The sequence below is a fragment of the Numida meleagris genome, chromosome 17 (genome assembly GCF_002078875.1).
Source record: "Numida meleagris isolate 19003 breed g44 Domestic line chromosome 17, NumMel1.0, whole genome shotgun sequence".
Lineage (NCBI taxonomy): Eukaryota > Metazoa > Chordata > Aves > Galliformes > Numididae > Numida > Numida meleagris.
Genome location: NC_034425.1, coordinates 6,386,713 through 6,398,800, shown reverse-complemented (window position 1 = coordinate 6,398,800; position 12,088 = coordinate 6,386,713). Strand labels below are relative to the sequence as shown.

The 12,088-nt window shown below is 41.5% G+C and overlaps 2 protein-coding genes across 4 annotated transcripts in view; both read left to right on the top strand.

The window, feature by feature from the left end:
- The window catches only part of KCNJ16 (potassium voltage-gated channel subfamily J member 16), a 32,748-nt gene extending 21,421 nt beyond the window's left edge, over positions 1–11,327 (top strand). For all 3 annotated transcript variants that reach the window (XM_021414491.1, XM_021414489.1, XM_021414490.1), the window contains one exon: positions 6,786–11,327. In XM_021414491.1, coding sequence (XP_021270166.1) covers positions 6,862–8,148 — 1,287 coding nt within the window. In that variant the 5' untranslated portion in view covers positions 6,786–6,861 and the 3' untranslated portion in view covers positions 8,149–11,327. The remainder of the gene's footprint in view (positions 1–6,785) is intronic.
- The window catches only part of KCNJ2 (potassium voltage-gated channel subfamily J member 2), a 78,045-nt gene that overhangs the window by 9,898 nt on the left and 56,059 nt on the right, over positions 1–12,088 (top strand). The window lies entirely within an intron of this gene.

Sequence of the window (12,088 nt, the reverse complement as noted above, 5' to 3'; positions counted from 1 at the left end):
CAAGCTATTGAAATTAACCTTCACTGTGTGTCGATTCCAGCAGGAGTGTGTCAGGGAGGAGGAAACTGTAATTAGTCCTAATACTTATATTCAATTGCCTCACAGCTAACTTACATTAAAATTAAAGCCCAGGGGATTGTGCTTGCTGAAGTTACTGAGAGGTTGGCTACTGAATTCCATTGGAAGAAAACTGGACATAAAATGAATATTTTCAGTTGTTTCATATCTGCATAGCTGTTAGATTTTCAGGTCTAGGACGTGCATCAGCTTTACCACTTTTTAGAACTGAGACTGCAGGGAACCAACCAGAGAGAGAAGCTCTGGTCTTGTCAGTTCAGCCCTGAAATTCACATGGTTCATACCTGACGGGCCGAGAACCAGAAGGAGGGATTTTCAGGCAGGAGGAGATGATGATAGCTTTGTGTGGACTCTGCTGCTTCCTTACAGGGGTGAGCAGCACTGGTCACACAGCAGGGTCGCCTTTAAGGATTGGCCTCCTATTTGCTGTGCTTCCCTGCTGTGCTTGGGGACGTAGCATATGGAGGCAGCCCCAGCACTGATGCAGGGAGCTGGCTGCTCCCTGGCTGAACTCCACCTGGGCACTGCATGTCACACGTGTTCCTACCACCCACAGCTGCACCAGGAGATCCTGGCGTGGGTCTTGAGCTGTTGAGAGCATGCTGTGCCCTGCTGCCCTGGGATAGGAGTGTCTGGGAGCTCAGGGCTAAAAAGGGGAAGAGAGTCCTGAGAGTGAGCAGTTTCAGGTTTCACCCCTGCCAAACTGTCTGAGACAAAGAATGGCAGTGAGGCCTGAAATAAAGAGTTTCAAGTTGCCAGCACTTTCCATTTCTCTTGGTATTTCAGTGTTTCCACTGCTTGCTCTTGGCTAAGACCAAGCAGTGCATACAGTGTGAATAGATTAAAATAGACATTTTCAGCTTTCTACAGATTTTGGGAGTTGCTCTGAGTTGTAATCAGGGGCCTTGTTCATTATAAACCTGTCCCATGGCTCTGAAAATGGTATCCAATCTTCATCGAGAAGTAACTGTCAGAATCTGTCATCTCAAACTTAAGGGGCAATTCTTTTTTTCTTGATTTTTAAGGAGATCTGGTTTCACTTAGATGAATTAAATGTCAGTATATCTGTTCCTGGGAGTTGTTTCAGTGTAGATTACAACACAGTTGCATTACTTTAAAATGTGTGCAAATGTCTGCTGCTTTGTGCTATTTATGTCTCCCTTATAAAATGTTTAATAAACACTTTTATACTGATACTTCAGGTCTTCTTTCTGCACTGAGGTTTTGAATACGAAGTCCAAGAAATATCCTTTTTCTCCAGCTTCGAGCTTAGCTCATTTAAAGTTTGCTTTTATTTCTGCATTTGGAATCTTTGCAGTTGAAAGACCTGTATTCACAAAATGATGGAGAAGAATGATGTTCCTTGTAAGACGATGCTTTCAGAACTGTGTATTTCCAATCTGACAGTCACATTGCTGGTTGAACTGCAGCCCTGGCAACCTCTGCTGCATTCAGTCATCTAATCTGAAGTGATTAGTACAAGGAAACTTTAATTTTAGGGAAATTTGAGCTGTTTTAAAGCTTTGCTCCAATGGCTGCATATAAATCATTGTGAATTTAAGAGTTTTGCGATCGAAGCTCATGGCTTGGATGTGCTCCTCTCATTTAAGTCAGCACAAGAGCATGTATGATCTGACAGTGCTCTGGTTTGGATTTGGGGGTGAAGACTCCTCTCCTCCAGCTCTGCTCCCCGGAGCTCCGGCTCTGGGAATATGTCAGGTTCAGTTTAGGGGAGTTTGCATTTCCCCTCCCCTTGTAGAGATACCCTTCAGTCATCTGTGGGGATCTAAATTGAGATGGGGAACACTAAATATAAAAGAATATAAATATTCTTGCTCTCCATGTTGCAGAGCAAGAATATGACTTTCTGATGCAGGTATTAGGGGAAGTTGGTTCCCTCTCCAAAGATGAGTGAAAAGAAGGAAGGAAGGAAGGAAAAGGAACGAAGAAAGAAAGAAAGAAAAAGAGAAAGAAGAGTCTCAATACTGTTCTAAAATAGATTTATTTAGATTCTGTGATGGTTTTTTGTTGTGGTTGGTTTTTTTTTTTAAGAAATAAGTATTAGATTTGGTTCCAAGGCAGCTCAGAAGACTTCTACTTGTCACATTTCTGGTCTATGAGCTCAAAGACTTCCAGGGTTACACAACAATGACTAAAACTGGAAACCTTTCAGACCATTTCCAAAATGAAGTGGGAAACTGAGGTGATTGCTAAGCCAGTGCTAGACAGACATCCACTTCCATGTGTGTGGAGTTAGAGGGCACCCAGTTTCATTCAGAGGCTTCAAGTTGTTTTATTTTTGATTTAATCTCATATTCAGAACCTAATTATTCTGGAACCAAGATCTTCACATTGTTTTGCTTAATGCTTTACAATCAGACTGTTGGCTGAATTTGTCACTGAACAAAAATTTGCTTCTACTTGTTTACATAATGGGAAAACACAGTCATAAAATGGGCGTAACAACAACCTGTTAGGTATAAGGTTAAGGTGCAATACGGGAATTATCCCCATAAAATGCTAAACCCTATACACAAAATATCACAACAAAATTGCAAATTACATTTACTGTAAGCCTTTGGAAGTCTTTAAGCCTAAACATGATCCTTAAAGCTTCTGAGTGAGCTGATGAAAATGGAGAGTTCACGTTCTTCTTGTACAACTGCTCTGTTCAAGAGGAACTAGATTAAGATGATAAATATAATACAAAGGCTTGATTCTGCTAGTGTTTGCTTTGTTGTAACTCTTAACTGGATATAATTAGGTGCTGAGTTTGTTCCAAGTTCTGCCACTACACTACTTTATGGCCTTTTAAACCAGGGTATGTACCTACCTTTCTCCCATATCTAACTGGGGTGAAAATTTCAGAGATACCAGTTTCAGGGATCCATTTGCAGACCCTATGAACACAGCTCTCTGCAGCAGCTGTGCATTTCTCTGAGCATGCTGCAGTATACAGCACAGTGAGATCCTAGCCTTGGCTCAGATAATTAAGAGTATTTGCTTATTTTCTGAACTCAGAGTCTGATTCATAAAGAAGAACTTCTGAACTCTCTCTGGCATTTATCCTAATGAAATCTTTGAGATTTCTCAAATTTTCTCTTCCTTCTATCCTGCCTAACTTTGCTCCTCAGTTTTTACCTCTAACAAGCCTGTTTCTAGGGGTTAAACATGCTTATACGAGTGGTTACCAAAAGTACTGTAAATTTCCATGCACTTTCTGCTCTGAAGGACAGGAGAGTATGCAAGAGGAGGCTTATGATGTGTACAGACATGCCCAGAAACAAAGGGGGAAATAAAAACAGACACAGAAAGTAAAAGCAAGACAAAAAAAAGGGTGAGGGTTTGTGATTGTTAGAGGAAGGTGAATACACTTCCTGGCAACATCTGAGAATCATTTGCAGCAACTGATCCATGAGCCTTAGTGAGCAGGGAATGTTTTTAAATCCTCCCCCAGCCCCTTTGTTAATCTTTACCAGGTAGTAGGACCTTTAATGCAATTCCTATGGGTATCTCGGGATGTGTAAAATATTCTATCCATTTTGAAAAATAAGATATTTGACATGGCTCCAAGAGTGAGGTGCACTGGTCTGGTTATAAGCCTGTGGTCTTCTCCTCTTTAAAATTTGGTAGTAATAACAGTCTTCAGACTGCTCTGCAAAAGGCCGCGTGTCTCCGCAGAGCAAGCGATGAACATCTGGCCTCGGTGCCTCTCGTTTGAAATAGGAAAATCACGTGCCTTTAAAAAAGTGTCCCCATGAATGAAGTACAGATCGTAATACAAGCTTACATAATTCAGAAACACTGAAGGATGGTTTTTTTTAGACTTAAACGTTCCGAGCAACATCAGACAATATAAAAGAGTTATTAATTATGATGCATGATTATTATTGCACTCAGGAGACTTTAAGAGGTAGCCTGGAATAGTTCAGATTTGGCTCACCTTTAAGCACACCCAAAATACTGGGCAACATTTGTAGATGTTTTTGAGTGACTGAGGAGGCTATTTCCTAAGACTTTCAAGCACATTTGGGATTTTAGGTCATTTGGGGCACGTCTCCACTGTGCAATGCCAAATGGCTCTGAGCAAGCCAATTTTCAACACGATGGAGAAAGATTAACTGAGAGCAATATATGTGTTACTTTTCCTCTGCACTGATTCTATTCTAATCCATCTAGCTCCAGGGCTAGATTATTTGGTTCTGGTTTAAAAGGCTCTGCATCACATTCCTTCTTATTGCAGACATACTCTCTCTATATTACATATTGTATATTGTGTAGTATACATCATATATATCATATATCTTATATCTTATATCTTATGTTATATATTTATTATATATCGTATTATAGAGATACTCATACAATTGTTCTGCAAAATCCAGTCCAGCATCTAACTGCCTGGCTTCATTTACACCAATCAGAACCCCACCAGAGGCACTCACAATATATATATATAACCACAACCTGCACTAAAGTGAGACCCTAAGTGGGGTGAAAGCTCTTAATGCAAGAGGAATCGCAACCAAAGTTCTCTCCAGTGTATCACAGACTACCGTAAAATTAGGGTGGACTTTTCCACTTAGTTGCATGTCTGACAGTCCATCACTGTTGCCTGCACAAGCAACATGTAAAGATGGTGCCAGCAGAACGCCATTTTTGAAATATGATTATTCACTGAAGGCAACAGCAGCAAGTGGAATCAACTCAGCAGTCTCTTTTCATGAACTGGGAACTCTGTTTAGAGTTGCAAGATGTCTGTGAGTAGTTTAAAGGCACGCTAGTCTGAAGCAGTCAATAAGAAAAACAGCATAACCCTAAGAATGTGTTGCGTATAATGTTATATTGACTCCTGATTACAATGCGCTTCATTTTCACACCTCACATCATGAGGTTCTTAAAAAAACAACTCAACAGTTTCTAGCTTTTCTTTGTTGTTAATTATGACTTACAAAATGTTAGGTCAGGAGTCATCAATGGACTAAGCTGAAGTGTTTGTTTAAAGCTCTGAGTAAAGCAAGTCATATGAATGTTTCCAAAGACTGTATTCCAAGAAGTATTTTTGGAAACATTAATGTTGTGTTTTTTAATGAAGGCCACATTCTGAGGCTACGACACCATATGTCACATTCATTTCTGAACTGAAAAAAAAAAAAAGAAAAGAAAAGAAAAAAGAAATGGAAACTATGTTTGGCTTTTAAGTGTTTTTGGAATAGTGTCTATGCATGCTTGTCATTGTTCCTTGGATGGGAGAAGAGTTCTTGGTCTGTTAATCTAGTCCATCCAATATATATTACACTCTATGGGCCTGACTCTCTTCTGCCTTAAGCTGTGTGCAGTCATTTATACTCGTGCAAAGTGAATGAAGAGCTGAGAAAAAAGACTACCACTGGGAAACAGTTTTGTAAATTCATTTTCCATGAATATGCTGGCTTCGTTGTAAGCCTACATCTGAACTTTTCTCACATGAAAGCAGCTTAAAAATGGGAAAAGTCTTTGCCATTTTTCCACTGAATGCTTACAATTTTGGAAAATGAGAGTTTATTCTCAAAAAATGGCGCTTTTTTTTCTTCAAAAATACTGGTTGAAAGCATAACATTTGACAAAAAATGTGAATTGTTCGAGCTATATCTGCTTCAGATTTTTCAGTGTTTTATGTGTTAGGGGTTGGGATATAGTAGAATGAGTTGGAGATCTGCAGGAAAAGGCATTTGCCTTATTCAGTGCTGTATCCCTCATGTAATTCATAAGCATCCTATATCTTATGACTACTTCAGCTAAGTCCTTGCTTTTCAATGGATTTCAATTGATGAGGTCTCGGTTTCTAACACAAATTCTTGTTATTAGTGACTGGAATGTACAGCCTAGCACTTCATACTGCTGAAATTCATACAGTTGCAATCTGCAAAGACACCCAAAGACAGAGGAACCTCCTAATTCACATCACTTCCTAAATTTGTGTCGTCCACATATTTTATTGGCATACTGCATGTTTGTTCCAATTTCCTTAACAAAAATTTAAATAATTCTTGGCAGCTGGATTTTTTGTTTTGTTTTAAGGAATTATTTGTGAGGGTTTCCAGGACCTCAGAGAGGTTTCTTTTTCATTTGAACTGGAAATAAGCCTCTGTAGCTCTAGCTCAGTATAATTAAATCACTTGACCAATTTTTCTGTGCAATATTGAAATATCGATAATGATGAGTGACTGTGTGGTTGAAACTTTTCTGGTTAAAACTGAACTTATCAGTCCATGATACTGTATTCTTATGGCTAAATGAGAATGTTTTCCTAGGCATTTCTTCTAGTGTGGGAAAACAAGCACACAACAGAAAGGAACAATTGACCACCCTAAGTGTTGGCTAACTAAGAGAGGTTGTGCTATGCTTGTGAGTACTCATGAAAGCCCATCCTGATTTGAACGCTACTTCACCACAACTTTACAAGAGATACGGTGGGGTCACCACTAAAGTTTTTGGATTCTGCTTTCATCTGGATAACAAATTCTAGGATTGATGTGGACATTTCCAACTGGTTGATTTTCTAGCTGAATTTCTAAGTTTTTGAGCTATATGGAGTAATCAGTGTCAGAGTCTGTACTCTTCAGAAAATTGCTCATGGTGGCCAGAGAGTGTATTTAGTTTTGGTTTTACAGAGTTCTAACAAACAAAATTAAAAAGAAAAATAAACTTTTTCTTTTATTTCATAGATTTCCAATGAACAAAGAAAACAAATAGCCCCTGGGACCACAAGTGTGTTCTGTAAACTGATGCCACGAGGCAGATATGAGAAAGATGACTGAACAGAGTGGTTGCTATAGGCCCGTAAACATACAGGGAAATAAGATCAGTTACAAAAGCTCTTTCAAAAAAAGCCCAGAGATGGGGATGAAAAGACAGCAGAAGCGGTTTCTCCACAAGGATGGCAGCTGCAATGTGTACTTCAAACACATCTTTGGGGAATGGGAGAGCTACGTGGTGGACATATTTACCACTCTGGTGGACATCAAGTGGCGCCACATGTTTGTCATCTTCTCCCTGTCCTACGTTCTATCATGGCTGTTCTTTGGACTGGTCTTCTGGCTGATAGCAATGCAACACGGAGATTTATTGAATGACGAAGAAACAACCCCCTGTGTTGCAAATGTCCATAGCTTCACGGGGGCGTTCCTGTTCTCCCTTGAAACCCAGACGACCATTGGTTATGGTTACCGCTGCGTTACAGAGGAGTGCTCTGTGGCAATCCTGATGGTTATCCTGCAGTCGGTGCTAAGCTGCATTATTGACACTTTCATCATCGGAGCAGCCTTGGCTAAAATGGCCACAGCTCGAAAAAGAGCTCAAACCATTCGTTTCAGCTACTATGCTGTAGTAGGCCTAAGGGACGATAAATTTTGCCTGATGTGGCGCATTGGCGATTTCCGACCAAACCACATGGTCGAGGGCTCTGTACGAGCTCAGCTTCTGCGCTACAAGGAAGACAAGGAAGGGAGGATGACGATGGAATACAAGGACTTGAAGTTGTTGAATGACCAGATCATACTTGTTACACCAGTGACGGTAGTGCATGAAATCAATAGTGAGAGCCCTTTGTATGGTCTGGACCGGAAAGCTTTGGCCAAGGACAATTTTGAAATCTTGGTCACATTTGTCTACACGGGGGATTCAACAGGAACTTCACATCAGTCAAGAAGCTCTTATGTGCCCAGAGAGATTCTTTGGGGCTATAGGTTTAATGATGTCTTACATGTAAAGAAAAAGTACTACAAAGTGGATTGCTTGCAGTTTGAAGAAACTACAGAGGTTTATGCTCCTCACTGCAGTGCCATGCAGCTGGATCGGAAGGAGCAAGAATGGAATCGAACTGAGAAGACACTGGAAAAAGAAGCAGAGACATCAGTGATAGAAGTCAAATCATTTAGTGAAAAGAAATCATTTAGTGCAGTTGCCCTCATCACTAGCTGTGAAGATCCAGAAGACCCAGTGGCAACTGTCAGTCAGCCTTCTGGAGAAGCTTCTTATCAGAAAGCGGCTGTGACCTTAAGCAGACTATCACTGGAGTCACAAATCTAGCTTTTCACTGCAATTAAAATCAGTTCCAACAACTTCTCCTAGCATAGCTTTTAGAATATAAACAATGAACTCATGTGCACAAGTATTTACATTATAAGCCTCATACTGTCAGCATGCCTACATTACAATACTGAGCTGCTAAAAGGAGCTTCATAATGGTTAGTGTGGGTATCAGTAACAGATTAGTGTTGGCACAAGAAAGCAGCTTATATTTGGGTTGACTACACAGCTACTGTACTTGAGCAAACTTATTCTAAACTTTATTACCCTGCAGGGACTAATGTTGAAGACACCCAGAGAGAGATAATGATCTAGGCAGAGAACAAGAACAATGAAGCGTGCCCTCTAGGTCAGATTTTTTCAAAACTGCCTAATTTTCGTGGGAGCTCAGTTCCCAGTCCCGCTGGGAGGCTCTGAAAGTCCCCCACCATCACAGAAAACGATTGCTCTTCTGTGCCAATTGCCCCTCTCCTGGTAGAGGGCAACCTCTTCCTGGGGTTGCACTGGGGAATGCGTAGGGCTGTTCTATGCAAGAGGGAATGAACTGGCAATAACCGAACCCAGTGTTACTGGGTAGCTTTGAGAACCTGCTAATACCCTCAGTTCTGCGGGATACCCGGTGAGTTCCTGCAGAGCTTTTCTCATTTCCTTGTCACGAGCCGCTCCCAGAAATGCCACTGCCTTGCAGTTCTACATATGTGCTGTGCCAGCTGCCTCGGTGCTGCATGCAGGCTTGGCTCTGACGGCAAGGAGGGCTGCTCACACGGGCTCCTTTGCACTCCTCAGAAATCAGAATGGAATCTCGAGTCTGAGATCAAAATCAGCACAATTGTGATAAGCCTCAGAGGACAGATCAGCCTGGTTTTCGAGTGAGCTCTGCAATTTTTAAAATCAAAACGTCTTTTCATTTCAGAATGCCAGTCTTGCTTTTCCTTTCAGTGCGTGACACTTCTTTATAAAGCAAATGGTCAATCTAGAGACCAAACAGCATGATTTTGTCGAAATACGTTTATTCATCCAAAATAACTGTAAAAAGGATCCTTCACAGAGAAATTCAACACACTCAGCTGTCAGCTCCATTTGCAAAAATAAAAAGAAAGAAAATGCCAGTGTTTTGAGGCAGCCAGTGACATGGAAGTTCCATGCCCCGCACACCTCTGTTATCCAGTATGCAATATCTCATCATGCTTTTTTTCCCCCTGATGATCACATCTGATTTACGTTATCTTTAATTATCCTGCTGATGTAAAAGTGATTGTCTCTGAAGTTATGGTTGCCTAAAATGGAATTTGTCTCACCTGACCTCAGCCACCAGGAGGTGAAGTACCACCTACTGGCCAAGGCTCTCTGTAGTTGCTGTAACTCTGTTCTGTCTTCACAGAGGAGTCCATCCCATCCCCATTCGAGTGGTTGGGGAGCTGAAGGCAGTAGGATGCTCCTGTCTTGGAAGTGCTCATCCATCCCTGTTTGTTGTCGAAGGAGATGAGATGACTGTTTTGGAAATGCTGGCTAACTTTATGCTGCTAAAATTAGGTCTGATGAGTCATTCCCATCATGCTGACTAATTCAAAGTTTTTATGAGCTAATCACATTCAATGAAAAGAAAACCAGCAGACTGATTGTTTTTCTTTCTTTTTGCTTTCTTTCTTTTTTCTTTTTTTTTTTCCTGGAACTTACTGCATTATTTTAATGCATCTTGCATTTCTTTCTGCTCACACCTACACAAGTTCTGGATCCTATGTGATCCCTTTTAGGTAAAACCAAGCGTATTAACAAGCCTGAGTGGAGGTGGTTATTCCTAAGCTCATGAACTGGCCCATTTTATATGCAGAAGCATCATCAACGTCAGCCTATAACTGCAGCAGAAAATATCTCTATGTATCCTAGATTTAAGCACTGGCAAACATCAGTGAAACAATCTCAAAAATGGGAAGGAGTTTGGTAGGAAGTGTGCAAGGCTCCCAGTACTTAAATGGTGTTACAACAAACTCCAGGTTGCATGAAATAGAATATAGCCTTTGAGATACGTGAAGTCACCCTTGCACGTTCCTCTGTGTTGGAGAGATCCCGGCTGGGTTACTTTATTCAGTGTCAAGCACTGTGCTTTGGGGAAAGCGTGGGAGAACTGAAGAGAATCCAGAGATGCGGAAAACATCAGCGAGGAAGAAGGGAAATAACTGAAGGTCTTTCAGTCCCGAGGTGACAAAAAGGAGATTGGGATACAGAATTTTCAAACACAAACATGGTAATTCCAAAGAGAGAGGCACTCTGTGTCTGGTGGACAGGGCAGGAAGATGTGGGGTTACCCTGAAGGCAGGCATTAGGGAGCAGTGCCTCAAGGAAGGCAGAGCAGGCTGGGGGTGTCTGATCTTGGTGCAGGGATGCCAGGCGTTTCAGACAAGTGGCTGATGGGAGTGGTACAGAATGGCCAACCTGGCCTTGAAACTTCAGGCTCTGTTTTTGTATGATCCTACGATGCTGAGATAAATGGGAACCTTTAATACGAAGCCTGCTTAACTCGGTGGCTTTACAAGTACTCACACAAGTGCGAGTATTTGCTTAAATATACAGCTAAAGCTACTCAGGGATTTGAGATACGTAATCAGAATTCCCCAAATATCTTCAGACGGGACACAGTTCAGGTGCCAGAGCAAAGGCAGTTTCCCTTACCAAGCTGTGAATTGCAGCTTTCCCCTCCCAGCAATGTACTGTGTGAGCCTCTTGCGGTGAAGAAAATTCTTTCCTCGGAATGACTTTCCTGTAAGTGAAAGTACTAGGAGTCTGATTTAGCATTCGGTCACATGCTTCTTGGTATAGATAGATATAAATACGTGAGTATGTAGAGTAATGTATGCTTTGGCATAGAAGTCAACCACGAACTGATGAGGGTCAGGAAGAAACTTTTCTCCTGGGCATGTTAATTCGTAACAGGCTACTATACAGTTTCTTCTACTTTTATCTGTAGCATCTGATACCAGCCAGTGCTGGAGACAGGATACTCTTTGAACCACTGCTCTCAACCCGTCTGGCTTTTTTTTTGGGGGGGGGGGTTTCTCTGTTTGATATTTTAATTTCATTTATCGGAGTATAAAAACGATGTATTTATAATGTATAGTAAAGCACGCGTTGCCTTTTTATGAATAAAGACACAGAAATAAAGAACATGCCTCTACCACACACACCTTGTGAGTGCACGTTACTTTCCTTCCATTTGGTCACTGTTTTAAGCTTCCATATCTTATAGACTGAGAGGTCATAGAAAAAGTTACAAGGTGCGGAGTAGGCTTTTGAGTTTAAAGGATGCCAAATCACGAGCAAAACCACAAAGTTATAAACGTGTTTTGTTGCAGCTTCTTAAAATGAATTCTGTTTCTTTGGTGTAAGGGGCCATCCATAAATTCTGCTCCGTGTGAGATCCCAAGGCCCATCTCATGGACATCCACACTTGTGCATGGTACTTGCTCCTAGAGCTTCCAAAGCAGTATCCTCACATGATGAAGGATCTCTGAGAGTGCCAGGTGGATAAAATGGGAATGAGATGTGGGAGCACAAAGTGCAGAGACTCTTTTAAGTAATGTTTAGACAGGGCCAGTCCTCCTTGCCTAGGGGAGCACCTAGGAAAGACACCTGCAGTACAGTGCTGCACTGTGATTTTGGGTGAGTAGCAGGGAGAATCTTCCTCATTCATCTGCTTATTCCACATGAGGACATTCTCCAAGGTTTATTTGGCTTTCTTTTGTTCATCCCCTCTGCAGAGCAAGCGAGCCTCTCCGAAATCCAAAGCGACACATGCATTGCCACAGCAGAAAAAAACAGCCCTAAAAAACAGGCCCCACTGAAAGAGACCAAACAACCCAGCAAAGTCCCAGAGTAAGTGCCTGGCTGCATTACAGGCTGGGAGCTGAAGTGAAGCACGAGCACCCTCCTGCTCTCCCAGATC